The 16,456-nt window shown below is 35.8% G+C and overlaps 1 protein-coding gene across 3 annotated transcripts; it reads left to right on the top strand.

Moving 5' to 3' along the window:
* The first annotated feature begins 443 nt into the window (after positions 1 to 443).
* LOC135649836 (uncharacterized) lies at positions 444 to 16,213 on the top strand. 3 transcript variants are annotated; one of them, XR_010501404.1, is made up of 9 exons: positions 444 to 935; positions 1,453 to 2,172; positions 3,257 to 3,352; positions 3,428 to 3,511; positions 14,271 to 14,505; positions 14,597 to 14,757; positions 15,311 to 15,592; positions 15,680 to 15,855; positions 15,939 to 16,213. XR_010501404.1 is itself a non-coding variant. In XM_065168714.1 (8 exons), exons 1-8 carry the CDS (start codon positions 552 to 554, stop codon positions 15,734 to 15,736), a joined length of 2,019 nt encoding a protein of 672 aa, XP_065024786.1. In that variant the 5' UTR covers positions 444 to 551; the 3' UTR covers positions 15,737 to 15,898. The 3 variants fall into 3 exon arrangements, 1 of the variants encoding a protein (XP_065024786.1); XR_010501405.1 differs by having other exon boundaries at positions 14,325 to 14,505; XM_065168714.1 differs by lacking the exon at positions 15,939 to 16,213 and having other exon boundaries at positions 15,680 to 15,898.
* Positions 16,214 to 16,456: the final 243 nt, after the last annotated feature.

The raw sequence follows: 16,456 nt of genomic DNA on the forward strand, positions 1-16,456 counted from the left end.
ATGAATACCTACATCTGATGGACTCCAATTTCTCAAAGAAATTTGACTCGATCAATCCCACTGATATAACTGATTTAAGTGGGTTGGACAGATATAAATATACTTAAAACGAAAAAAAGCCCCACATGCCCCACCAACAAAACCTTATCATAAAGATAAAAACATATTTTACTATGTACCTGTGCCTACCTTATAATTGGAGTCGGCTGTGGCCCCTTAGCAGGCATTTTACTCGATATTATTCAGAAAATAAATACTATTTTATATGCTTGGAAATAACAAATTTATCCTCACACGCACACACACATATTTTTACTTGAGTGTGTGTGACGTTAAATTACACAGTTTAATTTCTGTTAATTCAAAGAAAGAAATATTTAACATATTTTTAAAAATTGAGTGTGTGGAATGATATCGAATATTCTTCCACATATAAACTAAAACCACCGTCGTTACCGTCACCCGAACACACACCCACATCGGGAGGGATTGCTTTACCCCAATCCTCGCCGCATCCAGCACTCGCCCCACTGCCCTTCCGGACGCCGGAGATGCCTGCGTCGGCGGCGAATAACCGGCCGGAAGATCTGACCGCTCGGCTGGGCGTGGGCGCCGGCGCCGGCGCCGCGCAGGGGGAGGCGCTGCTCAAGGCCCTCCGCGAGGTCAAGAACCAGATCATCGGCAACAAGACCAAGAAGCTCCTCTACCTCCACCTCGGCGCCGTCCCCAAGATTGTCTCCGTCCTCGCCGCCGCCGCCGCCTCCTCCTCCTCCGACTCTGGCGGGATCAGCCGCGGCGGTGATGCTGCCGTTATCGTTCAAGCCGCCGCCGCCATCGGCAGCTTCGCATGTGGGGTTGAGGACGGGGTTCGCGCCGTCCTCGATGCAGGCGCTGTGCCCCACCTCACCAGCATCCTTTCCCACGACGATGAGAAGGTATACAATGGATTGGCCACCAATTCACAAATCTTATTAGCCACACAACCTTGTGAGCGTCACAAAATCCCTTCCGTTTCTACTTTTGACATCGAAGCCCTGACGGTACCTGTTCGTACTTGGTTACCTGAAGCCTATGTAGACAACTATGGATGAAATCTGTCATCTTAGCAGGAATTCACCCAAAATTTGGAATCCTCCGAGGTGCCCCATCGGTTGTTGAATCTGAACAACCATATGTTGAGCTTGTCTCACCACTGTTGGGCTTTGATAGTTCACACCTACTTGCCATCAAATTGGCAGCTTCAACTTCTTCATTCAATCACTAGCGGCCATGCCACCGCTCTACAGAATTGGAGCTCATGTATGATTTTGGATTCCTGGCATCACAGCTTTAAAGAATCTTACCGATGTTATTCTGAAAGCTATCCTCGAAACTGTTTATGATTTGAGAAGCAAAATTTCAGTTATTTATCCAAATTGCTTACCACCATATGATTGGGTCTGTTCTTTACAGGTAGTGGATGCGGGTGCTCGTTCTCTTAAAATGATATTCCAATCTGAGCTTGCCCCAAAGTATGATGTTCTTCAAGAGAAGAACTTGAATTTTATACTTTCACTCTTAGACAGTGACAATGAAAATGTTACTGAACTTGCTGCCAGTATCATAGCACACTCTTGTGAGACAAACGAACAGCAGAAGGCACTGTGTGATGCTGGGGTCTTGCTCAGATTTGTCAGTCTACTTGGTGGATCTTCAAACCAAAAGGATGGTTGTTTAGAATCTATAGCAGCAGTTATAAAAAATAACCCTGAAGTTTCTTCTAGGTTTTCTTGCACTGGCAATGGCAAAGCTTTGAATGCATTGGCAAACTTGATACAGGACCGGTATCCTCATACAAGATTACTTGCCTGTAAATGTTTGATTGCTGTTGGGCATGCCTCACCTTGTTACTTGGAAGAGTTACAAATCAAAACTAAGTTAGTGTTAGTATTAGTTGAGCTTCTTGAAGAACCTGGTCGAGTTGGAAATGAGGCTCCATTCTCATTGAAAACTCTAATTGCAGATGATGAGGAGTTACATAAGCAGGCACTTTCTGTTAATGCTATTGAGAAGCTCTGCAGCATTCTGCAGATGAGCTCGGTACAGGCAAGGCGCCTCCAGGGAATATTGCTTGCTCTGGCTGAGCTTTGTTCAAAGTTAGAGAAGTGCAGATGTCAGCTTATGTCACCTCAGGTTCTTTTCCTGCACTGAAATTTAGGATCTGCTTCTACATAAATATTACATATTTGTCTAATGAGCTTCTGTCACACTAATATCCAAATACATTCAAGATTTATGTGTACCATATAGTTGTGAATGGTTTTAGACTAAAAATCATTTGCTGGTTCAGGTTTTGCTTTTCTATCTTGAGTATCTTATGAACAGATACCCTAGAGAACACACAAATGGTCTCCCATGCTTTCATCACCAGTTTTTGTAATCATCATTCACTGAGCAAATGTCTATCATTCTCCATGTAGAGCAATGATTGTATGGGATGTCTTCTATCCAGTTGATCAAATGCTGCTCACATCTGTTTGTTATTCGACTGTCTTATAACACAATTTGTTACTTCTGAGATTCTTTTCTCACTTTTTAGCTTTCTTCTAGCCATGGAGCTTGACTGCGCCCATGGAGCTTGACTGCACCTATGAGTTGGTTTTCAGTGAATATACAGCCTAACAGAGTTTGATTGAGATGATTTCAAAAACCATGGCTTCATGCATCCATGCTTTGTCACCTCTGCCATGGAGTGGTATGAACCAGCTAATATTCTCAAATAGAAACAGCATCTTAACTTAATCCTTGGTCCATTTTGTCTGTCAAATGGGCTAAATGTTCTGTATGGCTGTGGAGATAGGTCATCTCTGCCTCTGGATCAACCATTCAATGGTGAATTTTTATCCTTCTTGTATCTACAGAATAATTTAAATATATGGAAGTTGAATTTCTTGTTAACTAAATTACAGGATAATTGGGTTTTTTTAAACCACCTGATTTGCTTTTCCCTATCCACTTGCTTATGAAGGTCTATTGGTTAGCGTTATTCGACTAGTTGTTTGATTGACTCATGAATCTTGCGCATGCCACTAGCTTGTCCTTCCTTTCCTTATTCCAAGTTGCACTAGTTCACTATACCTTATTCCATGTTCTTACATTCTATGAGAGTAAGTGGTGCAATACTAGAGAAAAATTTTCAAAACTCTACGTTACTTGATGTTGTAAGAGAAATATTATATCACGGATTTTACAACTCTGCCTTGATATGTCTATGCAGGTGCTGAATTTAATTGTTGATGCACTGAAACATGATTGTATGGATGTTCGTGTTGCCGCATGTGATTGTATAAGGAACATCACTCGGTCTCTGAAGGTTCTGAATCTTTAAAATATATATATTTCCATTTAAACATTTTATGGTTTTATTGACAGGTCTGGTTGTTTACAGAACCTAAGTGCAGGATGTCTTTCCAGTGAGGCATTTATTGTTCGTTTGGTCCAGCTTTCGCATGATCCATCAACATCTGTGCAGGTGAATATGCCCACATAGGGACTAAATTTAATTTTTTATTTCCAAGTAAGTCTATAGGTTTTTTATGTTTATTATACCAAAATCTTCTAAAATATAACCTTTCATAAGGTTCACTGTATTGAACATAAATGGCCATTATAACCTTAGGCAGTTAATTTTCATCAATGCATAACTTGTTAAATTTAGATAAGGATTAGCATTATTATTTCAGATTTTAGGGACTTGTATGCAAATATGTGATGGTCATGAAGATTATGACAAGTAATACGTAAAATTCTAAGAAAATTATGATAAGAATGAGATGAGACAAAAGAATGTAAAAGGAATAAATAAGAAAAGAAGGTTCATTAATACGAAAGAAAATAAAAAAGGGTGGACCCATCATATGAGTCTCTCGCCAATGTGGGGTCTAGGGAAGGTCAATGTAAAAATCCTTGCCTTTAAATATTTAAAGAGGTTGTTTTCGAGACTTGAACCTAGGTCCTGGGTTACAAATGAACAAACTTACCATTGTGCTAACCTTATTGGTTCATTAAGACAAAAGAAAATAAAAGAGAGAAATAGGATGGGAGTGCTAACCAAGATGAAATAAAGTAAAAGAGAGACATTGGAAGAGAGGGTTCATTGAGATAAAATAAAGCAAAAAAGAGAAACAATAAGGGATGCTTCATCGTCATCGGATGGTGCACGATTCTAAAGTAGGGTGTTGCTTGTACAAGAACTAATTAATTTTATTCTTATTGGACTCGTGTTTAAAGAAAAATGAATGAACGATTGCACTTGCCTCAACTAAGGTGATATATTACAAACACACATAAAAAGATAAAAAGAAAAATCTCTAGCCTACCCACAAATCTTTTTTTTCTTCCTCTAATCTTGTGATGCTAATAGGTCTTTTTTTTTGTTTCCTTATTCGGTTGGCAGAGATAATAGCAAGTCTTGTGGTGCTCGTCTGTTAGTGGTAGCAGTAGATGTAAAGACAACTTTTGATGGTTTTGTGGACATTGATTGTAAATCTTTGCAGACTACACAATCACTTGGCATTGAAACAATCATGACTCGACCTAATAGAATAACTGACCTGTTAACTTCATCGTGTTTGAACCACTGACCCAAATTGTTTAAGCCAATCAAACTCTTAAAAGTCAATTTTGATCTTAGTCCACTTTCGATGTGAGATTTGTTAGAATCGTACTGACACTAAGACGGAAAGGGGGGGGGGGGAGGGGGGGATGAATTAGTGCTATAGAAAATTTTATCCGATTTTAAAATTTGATCGATAAATCCGTAACAGAAATGCGATTAATAAAAAGTACGAGTAAGGGTTACGAGTAAAGTAAATGAGTAAGCAATAACAAATCAAAAGTAAGAGAAGGAATGCAAATCGATTTATAGTGGTTCAATCTTCCCGACCTATGCCCACTCCCGATTTCTCTTCCCTTGAGGCCATTAGCTTTCACTACCGATCTTCTTTCCTACGGACGAATATCAACTACCCTTGTTACAACTCTTCTCCTTTTAATAGGCTTAGGAGAGAATATCCACACTCTCCTTTTTATAGGCTTATGATTACTTATATAATCCCTAATAAAATGATGTCTAATATCAATATGCTCGGTTTGTGAATGTTGAATAGGATTCTTTGATAAGCAAATTGCACTAATATTGTCACACTTTATAGGAATGTTTTTCAGGGAAAGTCTATAATTTTCTGAAGTGTTTTTCATCCAAATTACCTGCGCATAACATGCACCTGCCGCAACATATTCAACTTTGGCTGTGGATAATACGATAGAGTTTTGTTTCTTGGAAGACTAAGAAACAAGTGCATGACCTAGGAACTGACAAGTTCCAGAGATACTTTTTTTATCTATTCTACGTCCTATAAAGTCAACATTAGTATTAGCAATCAAATCAAAATATTTAGATTTAGGATACCATAACCCTAGATTAAGGAGTTCCTTTTAGGTATCCAAGATTCTTTTAACTGCTTTATAATGAGATTGTTTGGGATTGGACTGGAATCTTGCACAAAATCCAACACTAAACAATATATCAGGTCTAGTTACAGTAAGGTATAATAAACTTCCTATCATATCTCTGTAAGTCTTTTGATCAAAGTATTCTCCTTTATTGTCCACATCTAATTTAGTAGAAGTACTTATTGGTGTGTTAATAACCTTAACACTATCCATGTGAAACTGTTTTAATAGATCTAAAGTATACTTGGTTTGACTAATGAAAATTTTATCATTTAGTTGTTTAATTTGTAATCCTAAGAAAAATGTCAATTCACCTTTCAAACTCATTTTATATTGGCTCATATTCTTAGCAAGCAATTCACATAAAGATTCATTTGTAGAACCAAAAATAATATCATCAATATAAATTTGAACAATAAGAAAATTATTTTTGAAATGTTTAATAAATAGTGTGGTACCGACCTTGCCATTTGAAAAATTATTTTGAATAAAAAAGGAGTTAAGTTTCTTATACCAAGCTCTAGAGGCTTGCTTCAACCTATAAAGAGCTTTAGATAATTTATAAACATAGTTTGGAAAAAGATTATCTTCAAATCCACGTGCTTGCTCAACAAAAATTTCTTTGAAAATAAAACCATTAAGAAAATACTTTTGATGTCCATTTGAAATAATTTAAAAATTTTAAAACATGTATGGGCAAGGAGTATCCTTATGGCTTCAAGTCTAACCATAGGAGCGAAGGTTTATTCATAATCTATACCTTCTTCTTGGTTGAAACCTTTGGCCACTAATGTAACCTTATTTCAAATCACGACACCTTGTTCATCTTGCTTATTCCTAAAATTTCATTTAATGTCAATCACGAGATGATCACTAGGTCTAGTAATAAGCGTCCAAACTTCTTTTTTTTTCAAATTGATTTAATTCTTTATGCATTGTCGAGACTCATGAGTTATCTTTTAGAGCATCATCAATGCATTTAGGCTTAATTTGAGATAAAAAAACAGCATTTACATAAATATTTTTTAACGAAGAACAAGTTTGAATATCTTTTGATGTATCTCCAATAATTAGCTCCTTAGGATATGCATCTATATACTTCCATTCTTTGGATAAGGTTTCTTTAGAAGTAGATGGATCAAGTTGTTTTGGAGAGGAGAATTCTCATTCAAATTCAATTTATCAAATTTAAAATCATCATCAAAATCATTTTTTTTGAACTTCAAGAGATTCATTAAAAACAACATGAATAGATTCCTTAATAATTGAGGATCTCTTATTGGAAACTCGATAAGATTTAAAGATAGAGGAATATCCAAGAAAAATACCTTTATTGGGTTTTACATCAAATTTTCCTAAGGTATCATTTTCATTTAAAATAAAACATTTGTATTCAAAAATCTGAAATATGAAATATTGAGTCTTTTATTGTTCCATAACTCATAGGGAGTTTTAGATAGTTAAGGTTTTATAAGAACCCTGTTCATGACATAGTATGTCGTGTTAACGGCTTCGGCCCAAAAGTATTTGGGTAGGCTATGTTCATTAAGCATGATTCTTGTCATCTCTTGTAAGCTTCTATTCTTTCTCTCAACAACTTTATTTTGTTGTAGATTTCTTGGAGTGGAGAAATTATGGTCACACCCATTCAAATCATAAAATTTATAAAAATAATGACTTTTAAATTCATCACTATGATCTTTACGAATAAAAGAAATCATAAAATCTTATTCATTTTGAGCTTGTTTACAAAATTTGATAAAATATTTAAAACAATCATTTTTATGTGCTAAGAAGTATGTCCAAGTATATCTATTATAATCATCAACAATCACAAAAACGTATTTGCTATCTCCTAGGCTTATGATATCAATAAGTCCAAATAAATCCATGTGAATTAGTTGTAATGGTTGAGAGGTACTTGGTTTTTAGGTTTGAAGCTACTCTTTATTTGTTTTCCCAATTGACACGCATCACAAATTTTATCTTTGATAAATTTAATTTTAGGCATTTCTCTTACAAGTTCTTCAGTTCTAATTTGTGATATTAATTTTATACTAGCATATGCCTAGTTTTCTATGTCAAAGTCATGCATTATCATTTAAAATCGAAAAACAAGTTTCATAACAAAAATCATCAAGATCAATAGTTTAAACATTATCACTTCTTAAAGCAATCATAGATTTATTTTTATATGGTATTTCTATGATGTAAGCATGAGATTCAAATTTAACATTATATTCCTTATCACAAAGTTGGCTAATGCTTATTAAGTTATGTTTCAAACCATATACTAAAAGCACTTCTTCAATCAAGAGATATGATTTGTTACCAATATTTCTAATGTCAATGATTTTTCCTTGTTGTCTCCGAAGGTAACTTATCCTTCGTCTCAGTTGGTGAACTTTGAGAAGTGTGTTTGATCTTTGATCATGTGTCTTGAGCATCCACTATCAAGATATTGTCTTTTTCTCTTAGCTCTTATTTGGAGACATACCTACAAGAAAAAGGGGTTTGCTTTGGGTACCCATTTAACTATGGGTCCTTCATGGTTAGATCTACTTTTCTTGACTTTTGGCATCAAATCACTTATAGTTCCATTAGGAACCCAACTTAATTTATGAGAATTATATTTTTTAAGAGAACATGTGTAAGCATAATAACCAAATTTTTTAAAAAATTACATTTAACTTTAGGAGGAATATGTAGTGTGGGTTCTTTTACAAATTTTGTTGGCTTTTGATGAGTGTTACTGCTCACGAAACCAATTCCTTCTTTTCTTGATACACAGCCTTGGTTAGCAAGAATAATGTTCAGTGACTTATTTCTAATTTTAAATTTTTTTAATGTTTGTTATAATAACATATTTTTCTTTTTAAGTGAATTTAACTCTTCATATTTAGTGCAATATGTTGATATATAGTTGCTATACTTATTTTTCAATTTATCAAATTTATTAGTGAGAGAGGTATGATTCTTTTTTAACAAATTAAATTTTTTACCTATCTTTTTAAGTTCATTATATAAATCATGAAATGCATCAAGTAATTATCATATGATAAAGATGTTTCAGAAGAGTCAATTACCTCATCGTTGAAGGCCATTATGGCATGGTTTGTCACTTCTTCGTCATTAATTTGCTCTTCAACCTCTGAGTCACTTGATTCATTCCACGTTGCTTTGAGTGTTCTTTTCTTCTTTTGGTTTGACGATTTCTTTTTTAGTTGTGGACACTCATTTTTGAAGTGTCCTGGCCTTTTGCACTCATAGCATATGACTGTATCTTTCTTGGGTTCACGTTTATTCTTACCTTCTCGTCTTGAAGGATTTGTCTTGTTTCTCCTTATGAACTTTTTGGATCTTTTTGTAAGGAGTGTTATGTCATCATCATTATCACTTGAGCTTTCGTTCGAGTAGTTTTCTATGGTTTTAAGGACAATATCCTTCCTTTTTTGGAAGGTTTTCCTCTTCTTCATCATGTACTTTACAAGTCATTTCATAGGTCATTAAAGATCCTATGAGTTCTGTAAGAGGAAAGTTGTTCAAGTCTTTAGTTTCTTGTATTGCTGTTACCTTTAAATCCTAGCTCTTAGGTAGAGATCTTAAAATTTTACTCACCAATTCAAGATTAGTATAATTTTTACCAAGAACTTTTAACCCATTGACAATATCCGTAAAACGGGTGTACATGTCACTAATGGATTTGCTTGGCTTCATTTTAAATAATTCATAACTATGAACCAAAAGATTAATTTTAGATTCTTTTACTCTATTTGTGCTTTCGTGAGTAACTTCGAGTGTGTGCTAAATATCATGTGTGGTGTCACAAGTAGAAACTCAATTGAACTCATTTTTGTCTAAAGCACAAAATAAAGTATTCATAGCTTTAACATTTAAGGAAAACGTTCTCTTTTCAAATTCATTCCATTCATTTATTGGTTTAAAAGATTTTTGAAAGCCAAACTCGATGACGTTCCATAAATCGAAACCCATAAAAAAGAGAAAAATTCTTATTCTAGTTTTATGATAAGTATAGTCCGTCCCATCAAACATAGGAGGAAGAGTGATGAAATGACCCTCTTGATTGCTTGAAAAAGTCATTCGATCTCGCTTGGGTGTTAATCCAACTGAGAGAATCGAGCTCTGATACCAATTGTTAGGATCGTAATGGCACTAAGAGGGGGGTTGAATTAGTGCTATAAAAAATTTTATCCGATTTTAAAGTTCGATCGATAAATCCATATTGAAAATGCGATTAACAAAAAGTGCGAGTAAGGGTTGCGAGTAAAGTAAATGAGTAAGCAACAATAAATCAAAAGCAAGAGAAAGAATGTAAACCGATTTATAGTGGTTTGGTCTTCCCGACGTACATCCACTCTCGTTTCCTCTTCCCTTGAGGCCGTTAGCTTTTACTACTGATCTTCTTTCCAACGGGCGAATATCAACTACCCTTGTTACAACTCTTCTCCTTTTAGCAGGCTTAGGAGAGAACCTCCACACTCACTCTTTTATAAGAGACTTCACCTTCGATAACTTAGAATCACCTCTAAACTCAAGGAGGAAGAGACTCAAACATTATTCAAAGAGAGAGCTATAACCGTTCACAAATTCAGAACTTGATGCTCTATCATCCAAGCCTTAGTGGGGTATTTATAGGCCCCAAAAGGCTTTGAAATGGAGGCAAAAATTTTAAATCCTCGAAAATTTTGGGGTACGGGTGGTACTACCATTGATACCTGGCAGTGCTACCATCGCAACTTTTGAGCCACAATTTCGGACTTTTGGGCGGTACTACCATCAGAATTTTTGAATTATGGGCGGTATCACCGTCGGCAGCGCTGACATGCACTATTTGTGCTTATCGGTTGACTCAGGCAATTGCCTGGGCCTGATGGTACCACTGCCCAAGCCTGCTTAAGGCCACTATTTGGCCTTCTAACGGGCCTAATTCGGCTCGAGTCCAAGCCTATTGGCTTTCTCAACAAGTTGGCATGGTTTCGGCCCAATACTAACTTATTTTTATCCAGAAAGACCTCAGACAATACTTTAATAATTCAACAACATATCTGACACAATTACGAAGCTTTTCAGCATGTTGTATGCCATTATGACATATCGTTCGATCTTTCGGCGCTTCGTTCGAACCTTCGGCACATCGTCCTTTGCTTCGACGTATCGCCCGATCTATCGGCAAATCAACTTTTCCATAATATCCGATCTTTGGTGCAATACCCGATCCTTTTGGCACGATGCTCGACCTTGTAGTATGAAGTCCAATATTTGGCACGACAACCAATCCTTCGACTCGACATCCAATTTTCGACATGATACTTTTCCCGGCACAATGTTTGATTCTCCTACTTTGACAATTTACCCTTTGATGGTTCGAGTCCTTGATCGATGTATTTCTTGCGTCACTTATCTTGAAAGCATATTAGTCCATAAACTTATTAATTGATTTCATTATCAAAATTCAGGATTTAACAAGAGTAAACTAGGGTGTTATAATCTTCTCACTTGATGGACATCCTTGTCTCAATATAATCCAGAATCAGACCCTGGCATGGTGCATGAAAGGTATAGTCTAGTAGTGGCTTTACATCATGATGTGCCTTCTAACATAATGTCATGGATTTAGTTGGTTTTGCTTAAGTCGTGCGACACTCTTGCATGTCCGTCTGTAAGGGGTCAGTCTCTCCATAACCTCTTAGGGTTCCCTAAGGACTTGCAAGAGAGAAGATGTGCTAGAGGAAGCTCTTATCTCGGGATTCCACGAGCAGACATTTCAGCAAATACTTGATAGGCATGTGAAATAGAAAGATAGTTTTCACAAGCTCTAAACATCGCAAAGAAAGCATCCAAGGTGGTCCACTATGTCCTAAAGTCCCTATAAGTGTCCACATGATACTGCTATGGAATAAGGCACCAAACTAGCTTTAGATAATATCTTAAAGGCTCACCAAGCCTTATGCCACCCGAGTAGCTCTACGGTGTTGAACTGGCTGACATTTTGCACTGCTTTGCACACCTAGAAATCACCCAAAATGGCTATTTGGATGGTTTGTTTTCAGGCAATTTTGCCTCTATGTGACAACAGCACACAACTTGCGTGTACAGATTAGAAAAGACCACAAAAGCTGACTAAAATGGAGTTGTCGAGCCTACTGCAAATCTTCTACATGCTGTGCAAAGCATGAATAAAACTAAAAAACAATGACACAAAAACATTGCATTGAACACATTATGTATAGACTTGTTGGTGATAGTAGGGTAACCCTTTCCTACTTTAGCCAATCACCCTGTCCAATGATAAGTAGGCTCAATTGTTATCACCGGATTTGATGGGATAACTGATTCATTACCTTCGTTGAGCCTAAACTAGTAGCTTAAAATGTTTAAGTACAAGTTAATAGTATTACATCATATCCTTATAAGTCAATCTTAGGCTTTTCTTACTTTCGATGTCATACTAAATTGGAGTGTTACATAAACAATCAATAGCATGCATATTATTCTATAAAAAACTAGTGTTAATATCTTCTAGATCTTGCATACCTTTAAAATTGTTGTCTTTTGACCATTTGTTAACATGTAGTTGTCACATTATGCTGCATATTGTACACAATGCTTATAAAATTTGCAAATATATGGGTTCTTTTTCTATAAAAAATATGAGATTTGAGCAATGAAGTCATCGGGTGCTCGAGCACTCACCTAGGCTCTCGGGCAAGGCGAAGTGATGCCCGAGTGTCTAGTAACTAGTTCGGGCAAGCGATCGGGCTTAGGCCATTCGTAGGCAAGTGCCTGCGCACTAGGTGGCCTTAGCACTCGTCTGGCTCAGCCTAAGCCTAAGTATATTAAGTTTAGTCCTGGACCAAATCTAGGTTGATTTGAATTTGATTGAACAAATTGTTTGGCTCAATTAACAAAGAGTCTCGATGATAAAGAACCATCTAGCTTTACAAAGGATTCTAGAAAAGTTTATTCTAAGCAAAGAAATCAGTAAAAAGTTATTAATTAGTTGGTCTAGAAATTCTAAGAGTTGTGTGAAAAATTGAAAAGTCTTTTGGTCTTTCTAAGCGCTAACCTATTAATAATTTTTGTACTAAGTGCACTCATTTACTATTTAGGTATTCTAGAAGTCACATTTTGGATTTTTAAAAGGCATACAAGTTTCGTAAGATATTACTTTTTTGGGAATCATCGCCTTCATTGATTATAACAAGGCTTCTAAACCCTTATAAATAGTGGAGCTTGTTAATGGATGAAGCACTTCAGATTTGAATGAAATGAATTGCATTTGAATGAAAAGAATTGTATTTCTTTCTTTTAGTGTTTTACTCTCCTTTCTTGTCTCACACTTCTTTTTCTTTCTCTTCTCCTCTCTCTCTTTACTTCCTTACTCTATTCTACATTAGTTTGGTATCAGAGCCATCAAGAACCTTCCTTGTACCCTATTAGGTCCGAACTAACAGCAATAGCTTTAGTCAATAGTTAAGGATCCTTGTGCTTCAAATGCCAACCCCTTGCATGTGGAGTTGGACTTTGGGGCAACTATCCCTACAAAATTGGTGGACCACTTAGCTCTCGGTGCTCAATAATTTTGAGAACTTCTCTAATATTTTTGTTAGAAAGAAAAATTGTATATTTCATCAGGTTGTGGTTTTTATCGCTTCTCCCTTGCATTTTCTCCTTTTTTTCTATTTATCCCCCTCTCTCCCTTTTGACAACAACTATAGTACCATTAAGATTTAAAACCTTGAATATTATAAAAAAATAAGAGAACCACGTGAATCATTGCATTTTTACCTTGTGTATTGCAACAGTTAACAACCTCATTACCAAAAGGTAATTTGTCGATAATATTAGAATCATAACTTCGCGAGGTGAAAACCAAAACAATCCTGATGAATTTCAAACCCAACAAAGTAAGATAGACACCCGTAGGACCAAATTAATAGATCATGACACAATATTAAGCCAATTATGTGATTAGATGACCCAACTCCTAGGAGCTCTCAAAAACCTTGAAAAATGACCCATGAATGAGGAGATTGATGAGTCGGTAAGATAATATGTTCATTCTCCACTATCACTTCAAATCAAGGAATTTTACCTACTCCTCAAGCCCCATTTTGAACAAATCCTAGGTCCACCTGTTGGGCACCTGTTCATACTCATACTCTAACAATTCCTGATGATTAAGCTTTTGAATTTAATGATGAAATCCTTAGAACATACTAGAAATCCACAAATCCTTGGGACATACTTGGGCATTTTGGAACCTTACCGCCTTTGACAAAATTGAATTTGAGTAGGAATATATCTGGATCTTTATCTTATTTTACATTCTTTGATAAGGTTGTGCTAGAGCTTAATGTATCATCACAACAACAACAGCAAGCTGTAAGGTCCCAACAATTTGGGATCAACTGCTTAATTTATCATTAGTAGAAATGATAAAGGTTCTTTCTACAATGTGAACTTTTCAATGTCAATGCCATCCACTTTTATTTGTGTTAAAAAAGAGCTAACTGCTGTTTGATTCATTAATGGGATCTGTTCTACTTATATTATGATTTATTAAGTCTAGTTATCTGTTGGTTTTGTAATGAACATATCTATGATCTGTTTATTGCATGTCTAGTATTTTATTAAGTTTAAGATTTAAATTCACATTACATAAATGACTGTTAAAAAAAACATCTTTTTGAAATTCATAGTAGATTTAAAACAGCCCAGTTGTACAAATGGATTGTTCTTTTTCTTTTTCGTAGATTGCTGCGCTTGGTGCTCTTTGTAACATTGTTATTAACTGTGCAACTCGAAAGTCTGTATTAATCAAATGTGGAGGTGTCTCACAACTTGTTCAACTATCAAAGTCAATGGATTCAGCGCTCCGATCAAAATCTGTGTTGGCTTTGAGGAATCTGATGTTCCTTGCAGACATAACAGATAAAGAATTTATACTTAAGGAGCTAACATTATGTACTCTCGCTAGCCTGATATATGGTAATCACAAAACTCATTACATCTTACAGCATTCTGAATGTTCTATCCACTGATCGTTAGCGTAATCGACCGGAAATGTATTATGTTGCAGATTCTGAATGTTCTATCCAAGAGCAAGCCTTGGCACTCACAAGTGATCTTGTTGATGGATGTAGTCAATCTGTCAAGCATGTACTTGCAGAAGACAGTATTATTCTAGATGCTGTTATGAGACAATTGCAGAATGCATCATCCATAGGTGTATGCATTCAGGTTGGTATTTAATCTGTGCCATCATTTTGTACTTTTAGATATAAATTTTTTTTTTAGTTGATATCTTGCTGTTCTTCGTCGCTTCTTATTTCTACTAATTGACTCAAAAGGATCTGCTTGGATATAAGTCACAAAACATTACCAATGAAATGGGAATCTTCTAGCTCAAGATCGAATATATTCTCACCTGCTAGAAGCTGTTAGCAAATAACAAAAAAAGGGCATTCTTTATAGATATTTTTCCAGGACAGTGGTGCATAAAATATTGGATACTAAAATACCAGTGTCAGGATTGAAAACTTGCTTATTGTTTCAGTCTTGTGATGCCAATCAAATTTGGATATCAGTAGCTACCTCAGGTTACAAAGAGTAAAACACTAGAAAAAAATTGAAAAAAAAGATTTATACAAATAAATAATAAAATTTGATTTCTAGAGCTTTCTAAAAACTTGGGCATTTTTTGGTTTTGTGGATAACCTTAATGGATTATTTTTGAAATAGATGATCCAAGTAGAAATTAAGATGCTTATAATCTCTATGGTATATCTTTCAGGGAATGTTTGTGCTCAGCAATATTGCAGCTGGGAGTGAGTCTGATAAAGATACGGTTATGAATTATCTTGTTCCCCCACACACAGATAGTTGCATCCCCTCATTTATGATCAAGTTCTTGCAGAGCAAGGATATTTTGCTACGTGTGGCTTCTCTATGGTGCTTCGTCAATCTGACAGATCCAGCCAGTGTTGGATCATCCCGAAGGGTAGCGAGACTCCAAGATGCAGGGATTGTTCTTCAGCTAAAATCTATGCTTAATGATCCCTGTTTGGATTGCAAGGTATAAAATTTAAATGTTCATGTACATATATGATCACAAAGGAATTACTTAGTTAAAGACTTTTAACTTAGAAAGCCTTAATTGCAGCTTCGCGTGAGAATGATTCTCGAGCAGTGTATGGAGCTGGAGACTGCTCAGGCTTAATCAGTTTTTCTGCTTGAGAAATTGTACCATTCTTGTATTTTTCATTAGGAGGGACACATTATAATATGTTAAATGATCCCCTACCAAAGTCTTGCATGTAAAAACGTCTTTTCAGAAGGGTAATGCTCTTCCACTAAATCCTATCGATACCTGATTTGTAAAGCTCTAGTTGACAATATACCTAGTTACTCTTCTTTGGCAGGTGAGAAAGGCGTATCCCGATGTGCCACATCTTTACTGGGGATCGACTGCTCGCTCTGAACCAGTCATGGAAATGTTGGTGGATTTCTTTTTCTCTTTTTTATGATGCTATCCTCATTTGAAATGCACTTAGTCATCACTTGTCATCCTTGTGTACGATAATATGGTTGAGATATGTAACATTTGTGGCAAAGCACTTTTTTCCGAATGAATTTTGAGGATTTTTTTTGAATGAATGTAACTGTTGGTTAGTTCGAATAGATATATTGTTCAGTCCGTGCACATTGTTATGGTCAAACATGTTGAGATCATTTCACCACAACCAAAGCCTTAGGAATCGAACGCTGCTGCTATCTTATTTGCATCCGATGCCGTAGCATGTTGTTGTGTATCAGTTCGAGCAATCAATTTTGGATAACATCTTTATTTTACTAGCGAAAACAATCATGCATGTTGTAATCAATAATTTAATAGATCTACTTTGTTATATATATTATAACAATAAAATTAAGAATTTAT

This window comes from Musa acuminata, chromosome BXJ3-9 (assembly GCF_036884655.1).
Source record: "Musa acuminata AAA Group cultivar baxijiao chromosome BXJ3-9, Cavendish_Baxijiao_AAA, whole genome shotgun sequence".
NCBI lineage: Eukaryota > Viridiplantae > Streptophyta > Magnoliopsida > Zingiberales > Musaceae > Musa > Musa acuminata.